At 43.1% G+C, this 18,881-nt stretch overlaps 1 protein-coding gene across 1 annotated transcript in view; it reads right to left on the bottom strand.

Moving 5' to 3' along the window:
- The window catches only part of LOC310856318 (angiomotin-like), a gene marked incomplete at both ends in the record, with an annotated part of 40,917 nt that extends 39,315 nt beyond the window's left edge, over positions 1–1,602 (bottom strand). Inside the window, one exon of the mRNA XM_083761679.1 lies at positions 1,566–1,602. Coding sequence (XP_083617805.1) covers positions 1,566–1,602 — 37 coding nt within the window. The remainder of the gene's footprint in view (positions 1–1,565) is intronic.
- Positions 1,603–18,881: the final 17,279 nt, after the last annotated feature.

Here is an 18,881-nt window from a genome sequence, read left to right as displayed (position 1 = left end):
TTCGTGCGCAGTGCACGGCGAAGGCGATCAGTGATACTGCGCACTGCTGTGATAAGTGTTGTGGGTGAGTGATGCCTGCATGAGAGATAGGCTACTACAATGTCGTCAAGGCAGTCATAATCAACGTTTATGGAGTGATTTGATCATTGATGAACAAATCATAAACATATGGATGAAGGCTTGCATGTGTGCTGGTATGTGCTGGCGACGCACGCCATGGTCCCGACCTCCCGACTCCCGCTTTTATCTGAACTGTCAAAGCACTTATTTAAATGGTGAATGATTAAGCCCTTTACACTTATAGCCTACAATTGCAAATAGGCAAGCTGTATGCTTGTCATTGTCACTTGGAAATAAAGGCCTAAATATTTGTTTTATAATATCAGTGATTATATAGGCTTCTGATGTCACACTCATGCGCTCCCAAATCATCTCACCAGTGCGCTCGCATAACAAGGCCAGTAAAGCACTGTTTGATTAAGCACAAACTAATACATTGTAAACATATTATATTGCTTTTAATTATTGATGTTTCCGTTATTTTAGGTGCCAATGACATGATATGACAATGACAATGATATCGGACACTATTTCACTGATGTAGCCGAAGTTTTTTATTTATCATCATTAATACACTTGTCTTTTAGAAATTTAATACGCCCTTATGAAACACGCTCTTCTACATCCTGACAGTTTTCTGAAAAAGCTGTTTCTATGTCAGTCGTTCTTCGATTTTTCAAAAATAGCAGATCTACAAGCTTGCCACCCGGTGGCGTGCTACGAGCTTGTAGATCTGCTATTTTTCAATAGCTAAAGCATAACATAATGCTAACCCCAAAAGGGGTTCCCGCCCAAAATGGGTTAAGCACAAACTAATACATTGTAATCATGTTATATTGTTTTTAATTATTGCGTGATATTAATTGCTTGTAAAGTTGGAAATATATCCATTTCTTTTTTTTACATGCATATACATACAGTTTCATTTTAACATTTTAGGAGTGAATACATATGCTTAGATGCCTGTGACAGCATGTGAGCAGTTCAGACAATGCTGCTCCGCTTGTGTACGACAGAAAAACAGGTGAGGACAAAGCGTACGACAGCTCCCGACCCAACATGATTTTTGTCCTGGCACACGTTCAAGTTAAAGGTTTTACGGAAATGGTAAATGCCTGAGAGAGTATTGCACCACATCTTCCTACGTAGTAATGTCAAAGTTGACTCACCAGTCTCCTCTTCCTGTTCCTCTTTAATCTGTGGAGGTTGTGGTTCCTCCTGGACCAGACTGGATCTCCTCTCCTGATGTTGTGGAGGTTGTGGTTCCTCCTGGACCGGACTGGATCTCCTCTCCTCATATTCAGATGAAACCTCTTTACACACAGACAGGAGGAGGGGAGAGAAGGTAGCATCAGCAGAGCAACTCAAAATGCTTTTGTCAACTCAAAGATTATTCTCCTATTTGTTTTGTCAGGATAACCATCGTTTTAAAAAATGAGTGTCTCGAGTCTCTTCTCAACGCCTCGCAGAGCACGGTGTTGAGTAGAGCACGACATCGGTCTCACCGATGTATCCGTCATTTTTGGCGCCGATGCCCGACATTATTTCACCGATGTGGCCGAAGTTCTTTTTTATCATCATTAATGTAATCTATCCTTCCCCACCCAACCACCCCTTTTCCCCCTCACTGTATATTTCCCTTTTTACTTCCTTTATGATGAATTCCTGTTCTGTTAAATAGAAGTGTATATTTGTACGTCACCAAATGTTTTGATGAATTGAACAAGGTGGACCCTCTTGTAAACAAGTGTAATCCTTTTATTGGGTCGTCCACTCACAATTTTTGTATTGAGTTGTGCTTGAAATGTACTGTAATTCTGTAAACAGTTAATAAATACTTCAATAAAAACAATATGTAATACGCCATTATGAAATGCACTCTTTCAGTTTGATAATTATCAATTTATTACAGCTGCGGAGAATGGATTTAAAAGGCACTGCACGCGCCGTGCCTGTGACACTGCACTGTGGCATTTATGCCAAATATCTTCATTGCTAAACATAGTTATGGGTTCAAACTTATTGTGCTATACTTATGTAGCGGCACAAGCAGAAACAACATGCTGTGTGTCTGTCTGTCTTTTGGGGGACCATGAGTTACCAAACTATATTTGTATCGTTACAGTTGCTGAATGACCCTTTAGTCTTGTTAGAATAATACTAATAAAATATGAATTTGTTTTACCTGAGAGAGTATTGCACCACATCTTCCTACGTAGTAATGTCAAAGTTGACTTAGCCTGGAACTCACCTATGCTATCTATGGCATAGGCAGCTCCCGGCAGGATCCGCCGAGAGAAACTGTGCGCAGCTGCTAGACATGAGACTAATTAATTAGAGCGACAGAGAGAGAGGAGAGTGTGTGTGTGTGTGTGTGTGTGTGTGTGTGTGTACGGGTGTGCGTCAATTTAACAAAGGTGCAGGCAATCAGAAATCAGCAAAGAGTGATCGACGTTTGCGCTACTCTATGCCGAATTGAAGTGGACTCTGCCCCAGACTTTTATTTTTCTCCATGGAAATAAAAACGTCTGGGTTTCCGAGGCTAAAGTTGACTCACCAGTCTCCTCTTCCTGTTCCTCTTTAATCTGTGGAGGTTGTGGTTCCTCCAGGACCAGACTGGATCTCCTCTCCTGATGTTGTGGAGGTTGTGGTTCCTCCTGGACCAGACTGGATCTCCTCTCCTCATATTCAGATGAAACCTCTTTACACACAGACAGGAGGAGGGGAGAGAAGGTAGCATCAGCAGAGCAACTCAAAGTGCTTTTGTCAACTGAAAGATGACATTTATTCTCCTATTTGTTTTGCCAGGATAACTTAATGTAAAAAATGTCTCGAGTCTCTTCACAACGCCTCACAGAGCAAGGTGTTGTGAGTAGAGCCCGACATCAGTCTCACCGATGGTACTCACCGTGAGTTAGCTGGTGTGTATTTTTATTTTAGCACAACTAATCTCAGATTTGGGCAGTAAGTCTTAGAGCCTAGAGCCATTTGCTGTCATCTCCACTTCCTGCTTTTTCAAATTAATGTAATTTATTCTCCAAACCACTTGAAAAGTACTTCCAGTCCTACCTTGGCATGTGCCAAAACTGACCCACTAGGCATTGACAGCCTCCTTTTTCTACATCGCCTATAATTGCCCATTAACTGGTATGTGCCAAATTCAATTCAATATCAGTCCAAAAGGGGTTAGCATTGCTGCATCCCGCGTTGTGTAATAAAAGGCATTTTTATACGAGCAGTTTTTTTGTGGCACTGGGTGTGTTCGATATAGGCACGCTGACCGCACTGCCAATACAGACAAATAGGCGAGTTCGCTCTCGGTGTGCAACTGTGAATTTCCCAAACGAACCCCTTTTGAGAAAAGTAGTCGGGGTGCTTAAACAACGCGGGATGCAGCAATGCTAATCGCTGTCCCAGCAAATACCCATGGCACATGTGGTGAGGACTTTATATTTGAAATCTGAATGTTTATGTACACGTTTAACATGTAAATGTAGCGATTGTGTAAAACTGGCTTCAGTTGCGTCATGACAAGTGACGCCAGTTTTGTTTTATTTATTTGTTCACCTCTTTCACTTTCGTTTTCATATACCTGTATATCAAAAGTTATAATTTGGATTAATAGTAGCCCCCACCTTTAATTAGAAACTTAAGTAGGCCTATGTCATGTCAATTTAGTGAGCCTCTTTGCACTTCCTTTATAATGTATCCCTTTCAAAGTAAAACCTCCTCTGCAGTGATTCTGGAACAGTGAATTGTAACTTGTATTTTATTTTGAAAGGCTCAGTGGGAGAGGAAGTGGGGTAGCCTGTTTAAGGTCTCTTGACATGCCTTTTGAGAACAATGGAAAATGTTTGGTGAAGCTGGGAAGGCATACAGTTTTTCATCTTATTTCATACCCTACTAGCATACTAATTTATTTTATTTCTTATTTATTTTGGAGCTATTAATTTGACCTTTTCAGTTTGATTATTCAAGTAGACTTTTGTGGAACATAATAAATAGCTTAATGCTACTTAAGCTAAGCTGGTGTTGTTCAGAATCTACTAACCTGCAGTGTGTAGATCGATATCCATATCAAAATCAATGTCCAGCAGTTTGTTTTGTGTCTCCAGCAGAGTTTGTAGTGTCTCCATCTCTCTCTGGAAGAGGTTGACCATGAACTCTCCCACCGCGCTGAGGCGCTCCAACACAAACACTCTGACGCTAAGCTCCACACTACAAACATCAGCAGCGCCACGCTGCTGTTTGTCCACAACAAACAATATCTCCTCTCCCACCGCCGCTAGCTGTTCATTTATCTCCAGCCGTACAGACTCCATTTGACGCTTTTCACCTCCTTTAGGAGACATTTCCACCAAGCTTTCTGTTCTTACTGTAATATAGAATGTGTAGTAAAGGCACAAACATCAACAATTCCCGAGAGACACGACAACATGTCTGACTTCTTCAACAGCGGCCATCGCCGTAATGGAAAACTAGACGCAGTCACGTGACGTGAAGGCATCACGTGATGCATTCAGGGTCAAAGGTTTTCCACGCATGCGCAACAAAATAATCCTGGCACTGTTGCCTTAATGCCTTTCGCCCTCTGGTGGTGGAGGTGTGTAACTGTCACAGATAGATAGATAGATAGATAGATAGATAGATAGATAGATAGATAGATAGATAGATAGATAGATAGATAGATAGATAGATAGATAGATAGATAGATAGATAGATAGATAGAAACTGCCTTCAAATCTTAAAATATCTACAACCTCGTGTTGCGGTGTGACACGCTTTGAGCTTGTAGATCAGCTTTTTGCACATTTGACATTTTAAATCCGTGATTCATTGATATTAATAGGAAAAGGTAGGCTACTTTGCAATTTTTAATTTTTAATACTTGAGTATGCGTAGGCTACTTTGTCCACCACTGATGACTGGACTCCAACATCAGGGACTCAGGGAGTCTGAATTAGTACCTATGTAATAGACAGTAATTACCTAGTAATTATTACTTTCGGTTCATGAGCTGGCAGTTCATGATCTATGCCTGTTTTTCAATTGAGTGCTATAGCGCCACCCTTTGGCCAATGGTTGTGGTCTTTGTCTCTAAGCAGGGTGACATAGCCATATTGCCACATTTCGTGAATAACAACTGCATGGTTTGACCTGGAGCGCTGTGTATGTATAATTCAAAATAATGGGTGATCTTCACTGATCTAATATGCATTCACCATTCACATGGAATCAGGCAAGCGGTAGATGGCAAACAGCAAAACCTGCTGGACGGCACGGTAAAAAGATTGAATATTTTAACATCCGTCCTGTTCCGTTTACCGTCCTGCTCCCGTCCACTAAAATGACTTCCGGTTTGCCATCTACTGCTAGCCAGGGTCAGAGGTCAAAAGGCAGAACACGAAAGTTGTTCGACATGAGGAGACGCATATGTCTATCCAAGTTTTATTGTTGACGGTCAAATGGAGCTATATACCTGTTCAAAGTTTGCATTTTCGATTGAGTGCTATAGCGCCACCCTTTGGCCAATGGCCGTGGGCTTTGCGTTCTCACCGTTTCACATACCTGTCTACCATTGCCAAGTTTCACGAAAACCGACTACACATCTCATAATATTATTTTTATCAGGCACGTGCATATATAGGCTTCAGCCCATCCTTCAGCCCATCCTTGCTACACTACATCTGCAAAGGTGAGTGAGTGAACAATTGTTCAAAAGAAATGGCTTTTGCCAAGTATTATTAGCCTTTAGTCTTGAACTTAAATGAATAAATTAACGTTCTTATTATACGTGAGAAAAGGATATCCTACAGATTGCTACTTTATTAACCAGAGGATCCATCGGACAGGGGCTTGCTTGCCAAAATAAGATTATCTACATCATCACGTTAGATTAAATGGTCGTGTAAGTTCTACGCGAGGCGGAACCTACATGGTGGAAACGCTTGGTAAAGAGGGAGTCCGCTGACTGTCAGGTTCATGAGCCATTCCTTTTTTATATATATATATATTTCACTTGAGTGCTATAGCGCCACCCTTTGGCCAAGGGTGGTGGGCTTCATGTCTTCACCGTTTGGCATAGCCCTCTATAATGCCAAGTTCCGCGAAAACCGACCGGTTCAGCCAGAACTGCTATTTTTGGCTAAAGGAGAAGAAGATGAAGAAGAAAATATAGCTGCAAGCAGCGATAAGACGGGGTCAAGCAATATATATGATCGGCCCCCGATTTCTGATCACGTTGACCGGTATGAACTTCAGCTGCAAAGATACAAATGCACCGTGTAGCTTTGCATCTTCATTTAATTGTATCTTTTGCATCTGCCAATGTGAACACAGCATTCCTTTTTATATATTTTTTATCCCACGGTTTTGTAACCCATTTTTCACCCATGTGTCAATGATCTAATGTGATCCTGGGCACTACACACCCTCCGCCAACCTGGGGAGAGCAACGGACTTGAACTCTTGAGCTTCCTTCATGCCTGAGTGTCCAAGTTGCTCCTTACACCTTGACATGGGGGAGTTTCCCCTGGTTGGACGTAGCGTGTGGAAGGAACACGTTATTCCAACCAGTTCCTTTCCCCTCCATCAGGCTGGCCAGGGGGAGGTAGTTTAGACCAGGATTACTGCATGTTTTTTGTGAGGGTACCTACCCTAGGGGACACAGGGAGAACATGTGAGGGTACCTACCCTAGGGGACACGGGGAGAACATGTGAGGGTACCCTAGGGCAGTGTTTCCCAACCTTTTTTGCTCCAGGGCACACTTTTCATAGCCTAAAGATCTCGGGGCACACCTAGGCCTATCTATATTGTGGAGTGTGTCAGGTCTCGCCACAGTGGGAGGGGCGCGTCTCTATGGCAACCAGACAAGCGCCGTCGCGGCACGCCCACGGCCGTGTCATAGACGCCGTCTACTACCCCAGAGCAGTCCTAAACCAGCTGCGTCTAATTCCAGCCGCCGCCCGTATTAGCAATTAACCGCAACCGCAGCCGCGCCCTTTATAAACGACCCTCACGTCTAGCAGTATCACTCGCTGCTACACACCAAGACGCGCAGGCAGCATATGCCGTCCACTTGGCGTTGGATGGTAAGTCCACTCTGCTCACCTGTATGGATCCAGACATATGACCTAAACACATTGTTTGATCGCTTGTACCACCACTCAATGTACGCTTGTATTCTCACCTCATCAGGCTTGTAGGAGTGGGGCTGAAAGCACACACAGGAGTGTGTGCCCCCCATAACCAAGTGTCGCTTGGAAAGTGGTGCATACCGGGAGACCCTCCTGACTCGGATCGGGGACAAGTAGCAGAAGACGGGACCCTAGTATCCACCGGCAGACCACCGCACGTTAAGGTCACAGTAAGACAAACGTTCTTTCACTATCACACGTTGACTAAGAAGAGGCACTTACCGACGCTTGAGAAGCTAAGGATAAGAAGAACTGTGAATTTAGAGCACCTCGTTGATGTTAACTGAAGAGCACCTTGTTGATGTTAACTGAAGAAAAGACGTATAGTTACCTGTGTCACACTAGCGCTGAAGAATGTGAACGAAGAGGATCTTGTCGATGTTTATCCAAGGCTGTACATTCTAGTTAAAGTGTCACGGTAAACCTGTGAACGAAGACAGGCTGTGTTATGTTTAGTTCACCCTTTGAAGAGACTTTAAGTTGACAAGAGCCCGCCTTGCATCGGTGAAAGAAGACCGTTAGAAAATAGAGTGCTCAGTTTTCTGTTAACCCCCTGACTGCCGTTGTCGTATCGACACGGCCACCCTGTAGATAGAGAGAGAAATCAGAGTATAAATGCTTGTGTACCTACCTGTTGGCCGAGCCTAAGGGGCCCTAGCTACTATACTCACCCGGTCCCCTTACCAAGTACTTTTACTCTGATTACTCACCGATATGTATCCGAGTACTTCTACTCAAAAGTACTCTTCTTAGCCCTGTGGATAGAGAGTTACCTACCGTGATACCTACCTCCGGGGGAGCCTCCTGGTCCCTCTGAAACCTGGAAAGGAAGAAGAAAGGAAGTTACAGAAAAGACTAGTTGGTAGAATTGCCCAGACCGGAGTCTCAGGCCCCAACTAGACACTTACCTAGTACTCTGACTGCATGCTAACCACCCCTCTCATCCTCTGCAGTGATAACTCCCGCCTCGGACCCGGGACTGCTTGGAAAAGAATATTGTCTGTATGAAAATTCTGATGTGAAACTGACTTTGTTTGACCTGAACTGAAATAAACCCAGGGGCGCCACCGTGCGTCTAACCCCTGATACTGCACTCTGAGTCCTGTTTTCCACCCGACCTCCCACAATATACATATACATACATACAGTGTTGGGATTAATAAAGTGACAACTTTTACAATATCTCCATTACCATTATCCAAATTAATTCCTTAATTATATATATATTTTTGAAATACATTTTGGAGAAAAAATAGCTCATATGCAATGTGAAATGCCACCTAATTCTTACTCCTTTTCCTTGTCTTTATTATGGGCCATCTTGTGAAAGCTGCATGCTTTTATTGTGAAGGGTCTCAGTTCTCACAGCCTGCATATTTCCACGTGCTAAAAATAGCTGATCGACAAGCTCACAACGCGTTGCATCTGCAACGCATTGTCAGGCGACAGCACTACCAACTGTGCCACGGTGCACCGAACGCAGCATTTTTGTGGACAGCTATTTCTGATCACAACGTTTATGGTGCTTAGGTTTCACCCAGGTGTGGTGGAGAACAGTATTGTTTTTGTTTTACTCAGTCTCTTGAATAGTTTATTTAGTTTAAGTCACATTTTAGTCACCTGGAATGTCTTAGTGTTAGTCTAGTTTTAGTCGACTAAATCTAGTTGATTTAGTCGAACAAATTTTATTTTGGCAGGCCGTCGTAATCATTGTTTTTTACACTTTGTTTTTGAAAATAGCCGATCTACCAGCCCACAACGTGTCGCGCTTGAGCTTATACTGGATATATATTGGTATATTTAGTCTTAGTTTTAGTCATCATAGCTTTTCCTTTAGTTTCCATTTAGTTTTCATCAGTGAAAAAAAGGTAGTCAACGAACATTTTTCGTCTTAGTCGACGAAATCAACACTGGTGGAGACGACGCTGGTGTGCCTGCAGAGTACCTGACTGACTGAAACTCTTGTCACAATGTTTGCAGTGGTAAGGTTTTTCTCCAGTGTGGATACGCAGGTGTGTCCGTAAACAACATATGTCAATGAAACTCTTGTCACAATGTTTGCAGTGGTAAGGTTTTTCTCCAGTGTGGATACGCAGGTGTGTCCGCAAACAACCTATATCAATGAAACTCTTGTAACACTGTTTACAGCAATAAGGTCTTTCTCCGGTGTGTAGACGCTGGTGTCTTGTCAGCGTAGCATCTGGGAGAAGTTCTTGTCACATTGTTCACAATGGAAAGGTTTTTCAGAATCAAAGGTGTTATATATATGGTCGTGATTCAACAGGATCTTAAATGGTTGAATTATATAGGCTTAAAATAATTTATATCAATATTTTTTTTGGAAATCTCTACGGGAAGATAATGGTAGATTTTTCAGTGGGTCCAGAAAACCAAGCCCACTGTCCATCCATAGGGTTGAAGCGGTTCATTTTGAAGTGCTTCTGGACAAGACTTGTTTCAGCGTTTTTTGGCATGACCCTCTACACCATATACTGCAACGTTTCATAAACACTTGACTCTGCATGGATGTATTAGGGGCAGAAGAAGAATTTTCATAAAACTGCAATTTTCATTGGCTCATAAAACCTTCATTTTTTCAAAAAAAAAAAGAAAAAAAGAACTCCCAATGTTTTACTTTGACTTTATTTGTTTATTTTGACAGGACAATGCATATTAATGGACGTAAATACACCGGATATAGCACAGTTGCTAATTTTCATCCGCAGTCCTCACAAGAACTACAAAACGGAAAAAAGACAGGCAAACAGTGGAACACATTTACATAACATTACATAGGGAACACAGCATAAAAAAAGAAATACACCTAAAATAATCATGAATGGTTGCAGCTTTGGTTTTCAAGCAACCATTTTGTTTGTTTGTTTTACATCACAATTACAGCACCTAATCAACATGAGTAGAATTTAATATATTAGCGCCCCTCACTTCACATGGGTGTGATATTTTTGTCTATATATCTATGTCTATATCTATGTTTTTGTCGACTAAAAGATCAGAAGCAAACAAAATAGCAGACCTACAAGCTCGTAGCGCGGCACTTGGTGCTGCGCTATGAGCTTGCAGATCTGCTATTTTTCAATGGCTAAAGTATAATATAATGCTTAAAATACCAAACGGGGTTCACGCCCCAAGATGGGTTAATGTCTGAAACATCCGACGGTATAATTAAACAGAGTTACAATAGAGAAATAATCTACCAAAGACAACAACTTTTTGTGCCATGTGTATATAGGTTTTACATACAAAAGATACTTAAGAAACTACATTGTGGTGGTCATGTTGATAGTGTCAGATTATGTGATTCCAGGACTTTAGTATCTACCACTTGTCATTGTCATCCTGGAATAGAATGAATGATCATTCGATTGTATGTTATATCATGTGTCAACTCAAATGGGGAAAATGTGGATTTATTACTATTACAACTAACCACTTCTTCCCTGTATAATTCCTCCTCATTATCCTCAGATGTGCATTTTGACCCAAGCATTTGCCACTAACAGGAACTAAAGGGTCCCGCCCCCCCCCCCCCCCCCTGTATGAGTCCTCATTCATCTATGGGCTTTTCCCCTGTATGAGTCCTCATGTGTGATTTTAGATAATCACTCCGAGCAAAGCCTTTACCACAGACGTTACAAGTAAAGGGCTTTTCCCCTGTATGAGTCCTCATGTGTGTTTTTAGAGTAACAATCTGAATAAAGCCTTTACCACACACGTTACAAGTAAAGGGCTTTTCCCCTGTATGAGTCCTCATGTGTGTTTTTAGATCACAACCCTGAGTAAAGCCTTTACCACACACATTACAAGTAAAGGGCTTTTCCCCTGTATGAGTCATCATGTGTATTTTTAGAAAGCCACTCCGAGCAAAGCCTTTACCACAGACGTTACAAGTACAGGGCTTTTCCCCTGTATGAGTCCTCAAGTGTGATTTTAGATCACTACTCTGAGCAAAGCCTTTACCACACACGTTACAAGTAAAGGGCTTTTCCCCTGTATGAGTCCTCATGTGTGATTTTAGATTACCACTCTGAGAAAAGCCTTTGCCACAGACGTTACAAGTAAAGGGCTTTTCCCCTGTATGAGTCCTCATGTGTGTTTTTAGTTCACCACTCTGAATAAAGCCTTTACCACACACGTTACAAGTAAAGGGTTTTTCCCCTGTATGAATCCTTGTGTGTATCGTCAGTTTAGACGTCTGATTAAAACATTTGCCACAGTCTGTACAACTAAAGCGTTTCTTCCCTGTGTGGCTCCTCATGGAGTGAGTTTGTTTTGTTGATTTCAGGTCCTTGGACAGCTTGCTGCTCAAAGACAATCTTTGTCCTTCCACATTTGTCTTGTGTGATTTCAGTGTGTTTAAAGTTGACTGACCTTCACTGGGCTCCTGCCACTCATCACTGTCTTCAGTGTCAGATTCAGAACAGTGTGAAGAGAGGAGCTGGTCATCACTAGTTGGTTGTGATGCTCCACAGTCCTCTAGATCAGCTTGTGTTTTCATGTGTTGAGTTGAGGTGCCGGCTACAGGCTCTGTCTCTCCGTTTTCATCATCATGAACATCTTCACTTTTCACTGCTAGTAATGTCAATGTGGATCCATCAGCCTCCACTGGTCTTTGAAGTAGCTCCTCTTGTTCCTCTTTAATCTGTGGTGGTTGTGGTTCCTCCTGGACCAGACTGGAGCTCCTCTCCTGTTGTTCAGTAAAAACCTCCTCTTTACACACAGGGAGGTGCGGGACGGCTAGAAAAAAAAAGACACAAAGAGAGAGAAAACATTTAATGTTTGAACTTTGCATTTCCACCACGCAGTGTTTCCCGTTTTATAGCTTTGGTAGTGTTGGAGGAAAGTCCTCTTTTCCATTTCTAAATCAAAAACAGTTTTCAGGGCTTGAAATTACATTTTGAGCCACTAAAAAATTGTACATTAGACATGTACTTGTCTTGGATCTTTTATTTGTATGTATATTGTGGGGTCTCGCGAGCGACACCCCGCGATGGTAAGTGCGTTGCCAGGGCAACCAGACAAGCTGTCAGACAGGAGACGCCTCGGATCGTAAGACACGCCCTCGGACGCCTAATAGGGGATGTCTACGTCCCGAACCTCCTCCTCCACCAGATTGAGCTGATGGACGGACCGCGCCCAAACCAGCAAGCGGCCACACCCGGCGTATAAAAGGAGGACTTAGTAGTCGGTCTGACAGCTGCTGGTTCACACACACAAGCGCTCACGGAGGCACGCACGCAAACCGTCGGGGGGTAAGCAGTCACACACGCTCTCACCAAACACACACACTCCCGTGTATATATCTCTGCATGCCTTAACTGTCACTCTCCCCGTCACAGGCTTTCAGGATCGGGCCAGGGAATGTCCGCGGGACAGAGACCTCGGACGACACGGATGAATGAGTGAATTAGGAACGGGAGTTCCAGGAGTTCACAGTTGTCGCGACGCAACAGGGGGGCAGCCCTGCCACAGCGAAGACAACTGGAACCCATACTAAAAGGTCGGAAGGAAACCTATTTAATTCCACACAGACTATTCTTCGAGGACTGCCTAGCAAGCAGGCTCTCGTTGTATTGAACGCCGGTGGGCTAAACGGCAGGTGCACGCTCGGAGCTGAACCCGCTATGGGAGAAGATATGCTACAGTAAAGGCTAAATACTGACGACGTCACGAAGCAAGGCTCCGCCGTCATATTATTATTATTCTTATCGTTTCTTATTATAACGAGCCCTCCAGTGTGGAGTTGTGCCGTAAGAAGAAGACTGTATAATCTAAGTTGAAACTAACGGATGTTTCTCACCCTACTCCAGGCGATCGAACGAAACCTGTGAAGCCAATAATACTGTACGTTTGTGAATCCTACCCAGAGACGGATGTCGAGCGTCTCATTGTGATCTAACTGTCATAATCAATCTTCTTGCTAATAAACAGCGTTTTGAAGTGCTGCAATACCCTGTTCTGCCTGTTCATTCCACACCAAGACTCCACAATATATATAATATATATTTACAAATACGTAGCAAGTGTTCAACAGAAGGTCATTACAAAAGAACACAATTATTTTGAAAGGGAAATATGTTTAGTTTTTACACTAGATGGTGCTCTTGCTAACCTATGGTCGCATACCAGATCGTTGGTAATGAAACGTTCGTTGGGCATCCGTTAAAGAAAATATGTTTCAATACATCCAACTGAAGATTGCATGGTGATCGCGCCCAAAGTGGAATAATAATGCCATTTTTATTAGGAAGAAAACTCGGACTCAATCCGTGGATCCGGATCTTCAAATAGTAAAATCAACGGAAAGTAAACATTTTTGTTAAAATAATTAAACGGTAGGAGTTTTGGTGATGCTCTATATTGTCTGTATCAACTTTGTTTGTGTTTGGTTAAGGTGTTCATTTATCTCAGGGTCTTGTTCACGAGTGAGGGGAGGACGGAGAAGGAGATCAGCCGGAGAAACGGAGCGGCAGGGGCGGAATTGCAGTCGCTGTACCGCACTGTTGTGACGAAAAGAGAGTTGAGCCAGAAGGCAAAGATTTCTGTCTACCGAGCAGTTTTCGCTCATTCTCTCACCTATGGTCATGAAGTGTTCCTACTCTCACCTATGGTCATGAAGTGTTCCTACTCTCAACTATGGTCATGAAGTGTGGGTCATGACCGAAAGAATAAGGTCACGAATACAAGCGGCCAAAATTAGTTTTCTTTGACGGGTGGCTGGCATCTCCCTTAGAGATAGGGTGAGAAGTTCAGTCACACGAGAGAGACTCGAGTAGAGTCGCTGCTTATTTGCCTGGAAAGGAGCCAGCTTAGGTGGTTCGGGCATCTAGTTAGGATGCCTCTCGGGCGTCTCCCTAGGGAGGTCCTCGAGGCACGTCCCACTGGGAGGAGACCCCGGGGCAGACCAAGACCAGACCCTTGGAACGTCTCGGTATCCCCCAGGAGGAAGTCACTAATGTTGCTCTGGTGAGGGAAGTCTGGAACACTCTGGTGGAGCTGTTGCCCCCACAACCCGACTACGGATAAGAATAAGTTATGTAAGTAAGTAAACAAAACAGCACATACCTATACGGTACAACTTAACTACAGGTTGCATCTTCGCATCAAACTGTACACGTCTCTGGTCCACCTCTGGCTGTTCCGTTGAATGTCTTTTGGAGGCCATCTCTATAGATACGGGAGACCTCTCCCTGTGGTGCTCTGTGGAAATCACCAGTAGAAACAATTCAGTAAGGGTGTGTGTGTGTGAGAGAGACTGACACACACACACCCGAGCACTGTTTCCCACCCGACCTCCCACAGTATATATATATATATATATATATATATATATATATATATATATATATATATATATATATATATATATATATATATATATATATATACTGTGGGAGGTCGGGTGGGAAACAGTGCTCGGAATGCAGTATCAGGGGTTAGACACACGGTGGCGCCCCTTGTTTTATTTCTCAAAGAGGTTCAAACAAAAGTCAGTTTCACATCAGAACTCAAACAGACAGTATTATTTTCATGAAGTCCCGGCTCCGAGGAGGGAGACGTCACTGCAGAGGATAAGAGGGGTGGTTAGCATACGGTCAGAGTACAAGGTAAGTACAGGGTTGGGGCCTGAGACTCCGGTCTAGGCAATCTACCAACTAGACTTTTCTATAACTTTCCTTCTTCTTCTTTTCCAGGTGGCCCCCCCGGAGGTAGGTATAAAGGTAAGTGACTTTCTATCCACAGGGTAACTAAGAGTACTTTTGAGTAGAAGTACTCGATACATAAAGGTGAGTAATCAGAGTAAAAGTACTTGGTTCGGGTCCGGGTGAGTAGGTAACCTAGGGCCCCTTAGGCTCGGCCAACAGGTAGGTACACAAGTACTTATATTCTGATTTCTCTCTATACAGTGGGCGCGCCGTAGCAGTATGTTACAGCAGCCAATGTGTTAACAGAAAACAGCGTCTTTCTTTCTAATCACACCAGGGTAAGGTAGGCTCTCGCCACCTTAAAGTCTTTTACAGGTTTAACTGAACAGAAACGGCCTGTCTTCGTTCACAGGGCTAATGGGACACTTTAACTAGAATGTACTTTCTTTGATAAACATCAACAAGATCCTCTTCGTTCACATTCTTCAGGGTTAGCGTGACACAGGTAACTATACGTCTTCTCTTCAGTTAACATCAACAAGGTACTCTTCATTCACAATTCTTCTTATTATCCTTAGCTTCTCAAGCGTCTGTAAGTGCCTCTTCTTAGCCAACGTGTGATAGTGAAAGAACGTTTGTCTTACTGCGACCTTAACGTGCGGTGGTCTGCCGGTGGATACGAGGGTCCCGTCTTCTGCTACTCGTCCCCGATCCGAGTCAGGAGGGTCTCCAGGTATGCACCGTTTTCCAAGCGACACTTGTTTATGGGGGGGCACACACTCCTGTGTGTGCTTTCAGCCCCACTCCTACAAGCCATCCAACGCCAAGTGGACGGCATATGCTGCCTGCGTGTCTTGGTGTGTAGCAGCGAGTGATACTGCTAGGCGTGAGGGTCGTTTATAAAGGGTGCGGCTGACCGGTTGCGTCTGTCGTTAATTGGGCGGTGGCTGGATTAGACGCAGCTGGTTTAGGATTGCTCTGGGATAGTAGATGGCGTCTATGACACGGCCGTGGGCGTGCCGCGTCGGCGCTTGTCTGGTTGCCATAGGGACGCGCCCCTCCCACTGTGGCGAGACCTGACACACTCCACAATACATATATCAAAAAAGAGAAAAACCTTCCAAGGAAGGGACTGCACACTCCAGGGAACAGAGACGGACAACTTACTGCATCAAACTTATTTATTTCGCTGTGAGCTTCGTCAGGTGCTAGCACCTGACGAAGCTCACGGCTAACTAGACTTGCACCTCCTACAGGTCTTTTTGGATGTGCAGGAGTCCCTTTTTTGTCATTATATATATATATATATATAGACATACATACATACATACATACATACATACATACATATCTCCATGCTAAACCCCTTATCCCTAAACTACTTTGCTTTTTTTAACTACCTGAAAAACTTTTTTTGAATAGTTAAAATAGCCAATCTACATCGACACGTTGTGAGCTTGTAGATTGGCTATTGTATAGGGGTGTGCATCTGTCCCTTACAAGACGATTCTATTGTATAGGGGTGTGCATCTATTGTATAGGGGTGTGCATCTCTATTGTATAGGGGTGTGCATCTCTATTGTATAGGGGGGTGCATCTATTGTATAGGGGTGTGCATCTATTGTATAGGGGTGTGCATCTCTATTGTATAGGGGTGTGCATCTCTCCTTTACAAGACGATTCGATACGTATCGATACGCATGGGCTACGATGCAATTCAGAGACGATGCATTTAGACACAGAACGAAACACATTAAACCTTTTTTTCATTTTTTATTTGAAGCCATCTGTAAAGTAGCATTGCTGACCATCAAATAGATATGTCATAAGACTATTAAGATTGGGAACAACAAAATATGGATGACAAATGTATCAAGATTCATTTAGTATCACATCATCGTGTTTATTCCATACTGAAAATAGACAACTCACCGACATCTATACAATAAATACTTAGTTACTGTACTACAAAACATACTGACATGGAATGGAAGTCTGTCCCACACAGTACACACCCATGTCTAAGAACTTCACTTTGGCAGGTAGCCTACTAGAAACATGAAAAGAAACACAACAAAAAAAAATGTGTTTCTACTGGCTTCAGTACAGTCTGAGTCTAGTAGTCATTTACATTATTTTACGTCATTTACATTTACATTACAATTCCGCTTGGCAATTAGGCAGTTGCTTAATATGAAAAAGATCACAACTATAGGACTCTTCTGGCTTCAATACAGTCCTCAGGATTGAACCAACGTCCAATACAGAGTTTACAGACGCTATATGGACCGATCCAGACATACGTGCATCGATGTAGTCGCATCGTTAATGTTTAACTACTATTTTAACTATTCCAAAATGTTTTTCAAAATAGTAAAACAAAAAACACAAAGTAGTTAATTAGGGATAAGGGGTTTAGAGCATGGATGAGAATAGAGCACTCCATGTGTTAAAATAACACCCTTTAGTTGAACCTTCCTGGACAGATGACTTAATCCTTTTGTCCAGTGTTGCACGTACCATGTCTCGTGCAATAAATGGTTACACATGCACGTAATATTGTGCTTTGACAATGTGAAATATATTTTATCAAGCACTTGTTTGACAGAGACAGACTGACAGACAGACATATTATGATGGACACACATACATCACCTGGTTCAAAATATAAGATCTGTAAAGACGTGCGCGCGCACACACACAGATACACAAACACGTTGGCTGCACTGCTTAAAAGGAATGGCTTTAGGGTGAATCACAGACAGACATCAGACGTTATTTCTAGCCAGGGAACTAAACTTAGTGTTTAGTTATCGAAATGGGGACGATTTTATACCATAGCAATTATCCAAATGTGTGTGTGAGTGTGTGTGTGTGTGTGTGTGTGTGTGTGTGTGTGTGTGTGTGTGTGTGTGTGTGTGTGTCTGTGGGAGGCACATAAGCTGTGCTTGAATGGCCCTTTAGTCTTGTTAGAATAATACTAATAAAAACATCATTGTGTTTTACCTGAGAGAGTATTGCACCACATCTTCCTACTAGTAATGTTAAAGTTGACTCACCAGTCTCCTCTTCCTCTTTAATCTGTGGAGGTTGTGGTTCCTCCTGGACCAGACTGGATCTCCTCTCCTGATGTTGTGGAGGTTGTGGTTCCTCCTGGACCAGACTGGAACTCCTCTCCTCATATTCAGATGAAACCTCTTTACACACAGACAGGAGGAGGGGAGAGAAGGTAGCATCAGCAGAGCAACTCTAAGATGACATTTATTCTCCTATTTGTTTTGTCAGGATAACCCTCGTTTCAAAAAATAAGTGTCTCGATTCACTTCACAACGCTTCACAGAGCAAGGCGTTGTGAGTGTAAAATCTGCCCCAAAATAGATTGTTGGTTTTGTAGTAGGCCTACACTCACGTCGCCACAGCATTTATAAAGTGATCGCAAGCAGCTGATCCTTCCTTAATTTTGTTGCCTTGCTGTCATGTCCACAGACACATGCACGCACGCATGCACGCACGCACGCACCTCAAGGCTACATGACACATCGCCATGAATGGAATACATTTGTAGGCTAGGCCTATATTCATTTTACCCATTCGTGCGCAGTGCACGGCGAAGGCGATCAGTGAGACTGCGCACTGCTGTGATAAGAGTTGTGGGTGAGTGATGCCTGCATGAGAGATAGGCTACTACAATGTCGTCAAGGCAGTCATAATCAATGTTTATGGAGTGATTTGATCATTGATGAACGAATCATAAACATATGGATGAAGGCTTGCATGTGTGTTGGTATGTGCTGGCGACGCACGCCGCGTTCCCGACCTCCCGACTCCCGCTTTTATCTGAACTGTCAAAGCACTTATTTAAATGGTGAATGATTAAGCGCTTTACACCTATAGCCTGCAATTGCAAATAGGCAAGCTGTATGCTTGTCATTGTCACTTGGAAATAAAGGCGTGCAG

Source organism: Protomyctophum parallelum, assembly GCF_964188405.1.
Source record: "Protomyctophum parallelum genome assembly, chromosome: 1".
In the NCBI taxonomy this organism is placed as follows: domain Eukaryota; kingdom Metazoa; phylum Chordata; class Actinopteri; order Myctophiformes; family Myctophidae; genus Protomyctophum; species Protomyctophum parallelum.
The sequence above is the reverse complement of the archived record's forward strand: the minus strand, read 5'-3'. Positions and strand labels throughout refer to the sequence as shown.